This window comes from Rhamphochromis longiceps, linkage group LG12 (assembly GCF_057381845.1).
Source record: "Rhamphochromis longiceps isolate RC_006_pf linkage group LG12, R_longiceps_female_GT1.1, whole genome shotgun sequence".
Classification (NCBI taxonomy): Eukaryota; Metazoa; Chordata; class Actinopteri; order Cichliformes; family Cichlidae; genus Rhamphochromis; species Rhamphochromis longiceps.
Genome location: NC_140568.1, coordinates 35,814,721 through 35,825,354, shown reverse-complemented (window position 1 = coordinate 35,825,354; position 10,634 = coordinate 35,814,721). Strand labels below are relative to the sequence as shown.

Genomic DNA, 10,634 nt, shown 5'->3' with positions numbered 1-10,634 from the left:
GAGTTTATTACAGAGAAATGTCTCTTTCCAAAATAAAAGCTATACTATCCGCTTCTTCCGGGCTATATTCTCAGCAGCATAAGGAGAATCATGTGCTAACAGCTGTCTAAATGACTCGGCTAAAGTTAGTAGCATGCTTGTTGTTTTTGTCTTTGCACTAGGATGATGTCGGCGTAAATGTGCAGTCATATTCGTTGTGTTCCCACTAGTGCTTTCAGGTTAATCTCGTTGAAATGACCTTAACGCCACAACACGGCAAATCTCCGTTAACGAGCTACCGCCGATTGCTCCGTGCATGGGGCTAGACGGCCAACACGTTAACGAGCTAACTGCGCTAACACACTAGTTCACACCAATGTAATTGAGCATTGCATGGCACATCCAACATACTGTTTTACTTTAGTCCATGACTCGCTTACCTTCAGGGTCATACGTCACATGAAAACCAAAATAATTCCAAACGCCAGATCTGAATGAGGTTCAATTTGCCTGTTGCAAGTAGAGCTTAACTTCTGTCTCGCTAGCTTGCCCTGCGCTCTTCCTTCTGACTATGCTGTCTGTGTTGAGCGCTCAGTGGATCTGCGCTCGACAGTGCAGCCTAGGCGGAGTAGTCGAACACAGATTCACTGAGCGCTCAACACAGACAGCATCGTCAGAAGGAAAATTGATAAAATAAATTACAAATGTTGTATTGTTCGATACATATGCGTACCGAACCGAAAGCACTGTATCGAACGGTTCAATATCGATACGAATATCGTTGCACCCCTAGTATATATATAATACATAAAATATCTAAATGATCTTAATTTTACAAAAAGGAGTTTGCAGTATTGTGCACATCATAAGCAGGCTGTCTTTTGAAGTACAAAGATAAGAGTACATTATGTAATAAATGTAACTTAGAATAAAAGGAGAGAGAGTTATCCGACCTCCTGGAATATGAATTATCTTATGCATCTTACAGCAATAACTGTAAACTGTGATACACATTTATTGTGTCTAATACTGATGTACTTTTTCTTCAGGAAGCCCGGAGAACTTATTACTTTTTTTTATCCTGTCTTCCTTCTCTCTCCCCAACCGGTCGTAGCAGATGGCCCCGCCCCTCCCTGAGCCTGGTTCTGCCGGAGGTTTCTTCCTGTTAAAAGGGAGTTTTTCCTTCCCACTGTCGCCACAGTGCTTGCTCATAGGGGATCATATGATTGTTGGGTTTTTCTCTGTATGTATTATTGTAGGGTGCACCTTACAATATAAAACATCTTGAGGCGACAGTTGTTGTGATTTGGCGCTATATAAATAAAACTGATTTGAATTGAATTACTTTCAGGGTTCCAAGCACTCATGTATATATCTTTCTACGTAGCACTCTTAATTCTAATTCTTATTCTCATGTATATATCTCATGTATAGCTCATGCACATATCTTTCTACGTAGCACTTTTAATTCTTATCCCTACTTTTATTTTTTCATGTCTATTTAAGTGCTATTTATGACACTATGTTTGCACTGAAGCACCGCAGCAATTTCCTAATGTTGTAAACCTGCTCAACATTTGGCAATAAACCCCTTTCTGATTCTGATTCTGAAGTAGAGATGTATGCTTTCTTTCTTCAGCTGAGAATGCTTCACCTATGATGCTCAGTTGACCCTATGAGAGTAAACAATACCATGAACATGCATTTATGTATGCATGTGTTTGTGTCTAGACAGGAGAACAAGACTATAATCCAAATTCTTTTTCTGAGGAGATTACTTGTTTCAGTTGTCTCTATTCTTTTGTGCCACAATATCATACTAACACTATAATTTTTGTTGTGTAATATGCCAATCTTGGCTGTGTGATTACAAGATAACATATCACTAAAGACTAATAATTAAATGGGATGGGCAAAGCTTGAAAGACTCCATTCAATCATGCCTGGGTTATGCAAAATAAGTTTCTTGATGAACACTTCCACCTAGAGGATAATTGGTGCTAAAACATCTAGTTTTATTTTGTTGACGCTTATAGGGAGCAGTACACATGGGTGAGAGAACATATTAAGGAAAAAACACAGTTATTTAAAAATCTCTTCTTCCTTCCTATTTGAGATTTTTCTTCTTCTTTTTTTAGTGTTATAGAGTTTGATGGCTACGATATCCAGGGAGCATCTACGAGAACTACTCCTGAAATCTTTATCCCCTACCCTTTTGTAAGAGTTAATAGTACCAGTGGAAAGAAGGTCCAACTGTCTGCTTTAAACTTGGCCACTGAAAAATACTAGAATCTGTTTGTCTTAATGCTGAATCTGTTTAAATCAGTTTTGTTTTTATTCTTATACTGCAAATAATTTTTCTTAATGTGTTTTGTTTTTCCTCTCTTGTTTGGTGAGCTTTCACAGGGCTTATTAGGTCACAGTTGCTGTTTGCAGATTTTATGGATGGGTTAAAAAAAATCAGTCATAGTACATTCTAGCTTTGCACTGTTTACACAATTCATGTTCAACTAAAAATCAAGACTGTAAACCAAGACTACATTTAAATGTATTTTTAGTTGGCCTAAGGATACATGATACAATCTATTGCTGTAATATAATTCTCATTTTCCCCATAGGTCAAAGGTCAGGGTGAAATGCACTGCAGCGCCGTCCCGATAGACGTTAGCAGGGCAAAGGCGGCAATGAACAGGCCTCTGGACACCCACATGGAGCACAGTCTCTCTGATGCTGACACAGTCCTTATACAGACCTGTTAACTCCTACATACAGAGCTGCTCTGGCTTTCAGCAGCCAGTTAGTTAGTAGTACGTGACTGTTTAACCTCACAGGCAAAAGAGTAACTCTGCTTATGGCTGCACTGCACATTGTTACTTAAGAGTAAATTGTTGCAAGGTTAAACTTTTACTGCACTGTTTGACTGAAAATGTTAAGTCTGTTGCACCAGAGCACACCTCATTTCACTGCAGGGGTGATTCACAGCTGATTCTTTCCTGGCTAATATAGCTTATGTGTGTTTATGATATCATTTTTTGTCCTTAATCTCTCACTGATGAAGTGTAAAAAGATATAGGCTGCCCCTGGTTAAAACTTTTTAGATATGCAAAAGGTTAATTTGCTTTATGTACCCAAATTTTCTGTTTCTGCTTTCTCCCCTGAACATTCATCAAACAGAAAAAACATCAGCAATGCAAAGCAGTTTAAAAAAAAGTAGCTTAAAAAAAATAAACAACAACTGCAAAATGAAAGTAATGTCAAGTTAATTTTTACTGGAATGTAAGTACAGGTTTTACAAATAACAAGATTCACCTAGAACATTTACACATATAAGTCCTGTTAGAATTACTATTTTTAATTCGTTTACTGGCTATGTTACATACATATATAACTAGCAAAGGCAGTAGCTTATTAGGAACAATGCCAGGTTGTTATAAAAGGCATGTAAAAAGGTGCAACTTTCCAACGTGGATCTCAACGAGATTAAAAGAAGAGTTACAAGTTGTTGTTTTTTTCCCTCTTTGAAAAACTGTATTAACATAATGAAACTGCCCCTCTGGGATCAGGCAGCATTCAGTAGGAGAGGCTTCATTGGTGATCTTTGAGGAACTCCTTCATGTAGTCAGCGAGTGCTTTAGTGTCCTCCAGTGTTACAGCGTTGTAAAGTGATGCGCGAATTCCTCCAACTGACCTGCAGGGTGAGAAAAAAAAAAAAAAAGTGTGTTTCGTACTCTGCCTTCTCTGTCTTTACAAAATTACAAAGCAAATCCAACATCTGTGCTCCTGGCTAAAGTTATTGTTTCCACTTCCATCCATGGGGTCTGCTTGATCCATCCTAGTAGTTATGAGGTAAGAGTCAGGCTTTACCGTGGACAGATCACCAGTCTATTACAGGGCCAATACAGAGAACCATTCAAATCATATTCACACCAACCACCAATTTTGAATTGTCAGTTAGTCCAGGTCCCAAGCACCAGCACTAACCAATGTGCCACCCTGTTTCTATAACCTTAAAAGGGAAATTAATTCTACTAGGTTGCAAAATCTACATCTAAAAATCAGATTTAATTGAGCAACACTATACACACAAAATGTTTGTCAAACGAACCTGTGTCCTTTCAGTGAGATCATTCCACGTTTGGAAGCACCATCCAGAAACTCCTTTTCCAAGGCTTCATCTCCCTCTTTCTTCCCCACACGAAATGGTACATTCATCCGGCTCCGACAGGCTGTGTCTACAGGACACCTGAGCAGGTGGACACATGTTACAGCTCGTGGCCATAAGAAGTCTGTGTGAGCTGCTGTGTTTCTGTCTCTTTACTGTGTCTTAAGACTCTCTGCAGATCCTTCCCCTAATGAAGAGTAGTGAGCTGCTGATTGGACCATGGAGCACGTGACTGCGTTCAAAAAGCCGCTCTGACAGCTGCCGGGAGAGAGAGAAGCGAGCGAGCAGTTTTTGACTGCAGACATGGACCTGGCCCTGGTTTCCAACTTTTTGGGTTACTTTGTATCTGTGTAAGCATGCTTGTGGGTAAACTCAGTGCTTATGCGTGCATAGGCTGAAGCTGAAGGGGTGAGCCGCCTTTTCTTTTGAACAGTTTTCTCCTGTTTCTGGACTAGGAAGCGAGGGATAGTATTGTCATTTGTTTGTTTTGTTTCGTTCTTAGGGTTTAGTTAGTTTCCTCTGGCAGGACTTAGTTGGTTTTGTTTATTATTTTGGCCTGGGTTGACCCTGGAGCTATGCTTCCTGACATTAAAGAAAATCACCTTTTTTTTACTCATAGCCGGTTTCGGATGTTAGGTTTGAGACCCAGGGTGGGTACTTGCTTCTCTCTCCTCAAATCTTATGTGCGTCTCTACATGCCTAGACTCGGGGCGTAACAACACAGCACACAGCTCTGGGTTGAACTCCTTATTGCACTCCTAATATGTAGGTTTGGTAGAGTTTTACTTCCTGACCCATTTGTTCATTATCATTTTGCTTTTTCCTCTGAATTCTCGTATTTAAATGCCGATGTGATACTTACACATAGAAACCATTAGAAGCATTGATGATGTCATAAATCATGGAGGACTTCTGCTTGTTGAGCATCTCCATGGCAGCACTGCCGCCATTGTTCTTTATCCACTCCAGAACCAGGCTCATGATGTAGATGCTGAACCCAGTGACGAAAAAGATTAAAGTTTGTGACAAATTGACATATTGATCATCTTCAGTCTGGAGGATAAAGATTAACTTCTTACACTGGTGAGTTTTTACCTGAAACATGGGGGTGTGTTGTACAGGGAGTTCATCTCAGCCTGGACCTTGTAGTCCAGGACAATGGGACACTCTTTCAGAGCGTGACCTAACAAGTCCTCCCGCACAATGACCACGGTTACACCGGCACAGCCCACATTCTTCTGAGCCCCAGCGAAAATGAGCCCAAACTGCAGATTGCAGGAGAGCACAATAAATACAGCCTTGCCTACAACTACGGGTCTACTTTGAGACAAAAAAAATGCCTTTGATTTGGCGAGAGGGAACTTATAAGTTCAAAAAGAAGCTAAGAACTTTTGGACATGTTCCCCACTCAAAATTCCCCGGTAGCCAATATGGCAATACAGAACTTAAATACATATTTAAGAACAGGGTCCCAGAGGCACAAGAGTTAAATATATACATTTTTCAGTCGCATTTTTCCAGCTCACCTTAGAGACGTCCACAGGTCGGGACAGGAAGTTGGAGGACATGTCGCTCACCAAGACCACCCCATTTGTTTCTGGGGTAAAGTTATATTCAACACCATGGACTGTCTCATTGGAGCAGTAGTACACGTAGGAGGCTGAGGGGTTCAGGGTCCAGCTGCTGGGGTCAGGGATTTCTACACACACAAAACCCAGCATAATAAAATCAAAACAAGACTTAACAAAGCATCTATAGCCATGCTAGCAGCACAGTGAGAGCAATCAAAAACTTAAAATAAAACTTCATGGCGATAGCATAATGTGAAGAAAGTCGTATCAGGTAAGAAGGCTCTTAGGCAAGCTTTCTTGTAATTTTTTCAAGTAGTCTTCAGGTATAGTTCTCCAGGTTTCCTGAAGGACATCCAAAACTCTTTTTTGGATGTTGGCTGCCTTTTATTTTGCTCACTTTCAAGGTGATTCCACACTGCTTCAATAATGTGTGTTTGGGAATACTGCCATGCTGAAAAATGAAAACTACCTTTCCACTGTATCCATTTCTGATGATGCTTTGGTGAACAGTGATCAGCTGAAGGGCCAGATGTATCTCTTGAACCTCGTTTCAGGTTTTTGTTTGATTTTCTGCCATTTATTGAGGTCATGACTTTCAGATACTATTTTGCTGCTGTAGATAATTTTTAGGCCTCTTACTTCTTTTCCTAGATTTTTCCAGTTTCCTCAAATTTTTTAAAGGACACACTGCACACCATACCGAGATATGCCAATATCTATATTGGTAGCGAGACATAACAATATAATAGCACTTTGGGAATCAGCTTACTGGTGCAAAAATACAATTTTACATCTGTCAAACAGTGTTATCTTTGTCTGTGAAGATTCTCACTCATCCAGGTCATCGTAGTCTAAGGAGTTCGGAAAGAAAATCTTCTGGACTTATTTAAGTTTCCTTGAAGATGTTTCACCTCTCATCGGAGAAGCTTCTTCAGCTCTGACAGCAATTGGTGGAGAGTCCCAGATTTTAAGCCATATGGGAGTGTCCCCAAGAAGGTCATGTTATCTTTGTTTTTTCCCATAGATTCAATTAAAGAAACGGGAGAAAATGTATGTTTGCAATATGCAGATAGAGTCTAAATATAATTCAATTAAAATTGTTCTTTGTCAGCTTTTACTACTTTGTGTAGACGCAACACTGGTTAATCCCTGGAGTTACATGGCTTTTTTAAAGTTTGAATGATTAACGCCTCTAAAAATGGTCAGGTGGAGTAACTGAATTGAAAATAAGTGAAAAAGTCGCCAATTTAAAAAAAAAAAAACCTTTGAAAGACCTTCAGAAAGCCTGAAAAACTACTTCTCAAAACCGCTGCAAAAAATTAGAAGAAAGTCTGTTTTCCTGGCACAAAATATAAAGAAATGAAGGGTGGCTTAAGACTTTTGCACAGCACTGTAATTCAAAGCACCGTAGCGTTGATTCTAAATATTACGCCCAACCATGTGGAAATGACCACTTGCATACCAGAGTCTTTCACTGGTGCTTGGCTCTATTGTTTATTATGCAACCGCCCGGGTACACAGCCAGATTTTGTAGACTCACTGTCCTGATGCAGTCAGAATAACAATTACTGACTATTTCAGCTTATACTAGTTTTTCCTTTTTTTCCTGTTTTAATGTCATGGCAGGAAAAAATAAATAAAAGAAAAAACTTGCCAGTCTGCACACTTACTCGTGTAACTATCCAGTTTTGGGTGAACAACATTCACTTTGCCATATTTTTCCGCTTCCTTTGCTGCTTTGGCCGACCACGTGCCCGTCACCAGGTAATCGGCACACCTATCCTCCTTAAGACCAATCAGGTTGAGAGGAACACTGCTGAACTGTCCAGACCCACCACCCTGCAGGAACAGCACCTTGTAGTTGTCTGGAATATTTCTGAGAAAAAAAAATACCAGTGTGTGTTAAAGGCAATCCAGACATAATCACGTGCAGATGTAAACTTACAGGAAGTCTGATTCTTAAACCAAGCAAAGGTACAGTTTGAAAGCAAAAAGCATCTCTTTACTCAGCTGAGACACTAGTGTGGTTTAAATGTGATAGGTAAAATATGCAGCTATCTCTTGTACATCTCTGCCTCCATCGGATTGACAGCAATGTGACTGTCTAAGAATAACTTCGAAGAAAAGGTGCACAACCATCTCGTTTGACCGGTTTGCCTGTCATTAGCGCTGTTGTACAAAAGAGGAAAAAAGGGTACGAGTGTTTATGCATTAAAAGAAGTCTGACTATGATTACAACACGTTATGTACTGTCAGCTGAAACTACAAGAAAAAAAATGAACACCTTTGTTAGGAGACGTGATTATAGTGCAGCATATCTGAAGAAACACAACAGAGCAACAAAAGTTACTTACAACAGCTCTCGCAGGAGGCTCTCTGTTTTGTTGATAATTTTATTGAAGTCTGATGATCGGTGACTCATCTCTAGTACAAAAAGAACATTTTGGGGGATTTTATTTCACTGTATATGACGTACACACACCTTTGATGAAAATGTGATATTTGTGATGTTTAATATTTCACAGATTCCAGAGACTGAGGAAGCAGTGATCAGCTATGAAATATCTGGACGTATGGAAATCTCTCAAGGTTTATTAATCTGGACACAGTACAGTAAACACACACTCTGTATGAAATGTCAGCTACAGGCCACAATTAACAAGAGGTCACAAAGGATCCATCTCAACAGAGTCATCCTTTACTGAAAAATCTAGAGACAATACATTAACATGTTTGTGTACTGATCTGTTTTTCTACTCACCGAGGACACTGATGCCAGTGCCGCTGTAGTTTAGGAGCTCATTCTGAGCTTGAAGCAGCACCTGCAACACATCGTGTAAGTATCTCTTCAAAACGTCTTGATGCATTCTCAATCATCCAGGAAAGTAGATCTCCAAAAGTTGATACTGTTCATCTGGACGTAGCGTTTTGTGGGAGAAACGTTTCGTCACTCATCCAAATGACTTCTTCATTCTCCCCAAACTTCCCCAAACAGTACATTTGCATAATGACTGAAACCAGCCCACTGAGGAACAATGGGCTGGGAGGTCAGTTCCTTAATCTTAGTATAATCTTACTAAGATCTTAGTAAGATCTTAGTATAAATCTTATAAAGCATAATCTTTATAAGATTTGGGGAAACCTGCAGTCAGCTAAGACTGAAGAAGTCGCTTGGATGAGTGACGAAACGTTTCTCCCACAAAACGCTACGTCCAGATGAACAGAATCAACTTTTGGATATCTCTTCAGAAACTATGATGGTAGCTGAACACGTTTTTTTTTCATTGCACTAAAAATAAAGTTTGGACTGCAACAAGAAAACAGCTGTTAATGAAACCACATAGATGTTTTTGGTATTTGTTACTAACCAACATGTTGGTTTGTAAATTAAAATTAAAAATGTGTTGCACCTCTGATCACTATCTTATAAATAGGACTGCTATTAATAACTAATGAATACACATTTTAGCTCCACAAATCTTATTTGACCTAAAAAATAAAAAATAAAAATAAAAATCATACAATGACCAACTGATGCTCCTAAACGTAAACTTTGCTATCACATTAAGGTTTTTCTAGTCTAGAAAAAGGGCTTTTAGTAAATGACTAATGCAGAGTCACTGCTAAGAGAAGTTTGTACATGTGTTTTGTATATATGCTGTTTCTGGCCATTTGATAAACTCCAGTGTTTTTAAGCATGAGTAAATTAAACCACATTTTGAAAAAATGTTGGAAAGCCAAAATCTTGGTGGGCTGCAAAATAGCAAAAAACAAACTTGCCTAAGCACTAAAACAGTCGATAATCAGAATTGCGACTGTACACCGGTGAGTTTACTTGTCAGTCTCTTTCCGTTTCACAATTTTTTATTTTGTTTTGACCATTTAAACGCCTCATGACTAAATCCTTACAGTTCATTGGGTTTATTGGGCTCTACAAAGCCCCGCAGGCAGCAGTACAAACCACTCAGAGTACATTAAGTCTGCAGTCAACCAAAAAGACCTCGCGGGAGGCGTCAGTGTTATCTGGGAGCTGTGATTTGTTCTCATCTAAGCGTGTTTCTTCTGCCATCTAGAGGTTCTCTCTGCCGCTGCCAGTGAACCACAAAGGAGCAGGTTTCCACATGAATGAATGAGGCTGATGCAACTCAACACACTGTTGACAAATGCCAAGCTGACAATGGCATTAAACCAAAGTCCTTTTCATCATACAGTGTCTCTCTTTACGAAAATGAAAGGAAAATTAGGCCATCGCGTCCGCGACCCGCCTGCGGTTAAACAAATTATAAAGTGGCAATTTGCTTTAAAGCAGTTTGCAATTAGCTCGCTTTTTTTCTGCACATTATTAACGTTACACAAGCAAGAGAGGGATACCAACTTACAGAGGGGGGAAGTTTTGCAGGTCCGGCTCCAAAGTTGATGGTTTGTTTGTGTTCCATGGTGTAAAGCGAGCTCGAAACTCCGGCTGGTGGATGCTGTCCCTGCCTGCTGTCTCTACCAGATTCAGCGCTGTGAAAGCCTCAGCTTCGGCCGTGTCTTTGCTCTCCTCCTCGAGCACTGGTTGGCTTGGATGCCAGTTATGTATATAGCATGTTGCGTTTGGGAACGCCACGTAAATTTGTAGCCTCAATTGACAAAATAGAGTCATGCGATCTAGGTTACAATGCATAGTTGACCAAGTAAGGGAGTATTAATGCATGATGCATCCTCAAAAAGTTGATTCTGATCATATGGACGCAGCGTTTTTGGAAAACGTTAACTCCAGTAATTACTGATTATAATTATTTTTTAGTAGTTATTGTCAATCGTTCAAACAGGCGGATTAACCTTTTAGGCTGTCCGAGTGGATAAGCTCCAATTCAAATATTAAACAATTATTTTATATATAAAAAAAACCTCTGTGGCTCCTGTTTTAAATTGAAAGC

General features: G+C 39.6%; 1 protein-coding gene across 1 annotated transcript; it reads right to left on the bottom strand.

The window, feature by feature from the left end:
- Nucleotides 1-3,228: 3,228 nt before the first annotated feature.
- Nucleotides 3,229-10,273, bottom strand: psat1 (phosphoserine aminotransferase 1). Its single transcript, XM_085426106.1, has 9 exons — nucleotides 10,092-10,273; nucleotides 8,474-8,534; nucleotides 8,067-8,136; nucleotides 7,383-7,588; nucleotides 5,668-5,840; nucleotides 5,237-5,406; nucleotides 5,004-5,132; nucleotides 4,085-4,222; nucleotides 3,229-3,667 (listed from the first exon to the last, which is right to left on the bottom strand). The coding sequence occupies exons 1-9, from the start codon at nucleotides 10,146-10,148 to the stop codon at nucleotides 3,565-3,567; spliced, it is 1,107 nt and encodes a 368-aa protein (XP_085282232.1). The 5' UTR covers nucleotides 10,149-10,273; the 3' UTR covers nucleotides 3,229-3,564.
- Nucleotides 10,274-10,634: the final 361 nt, after the last annotated feature.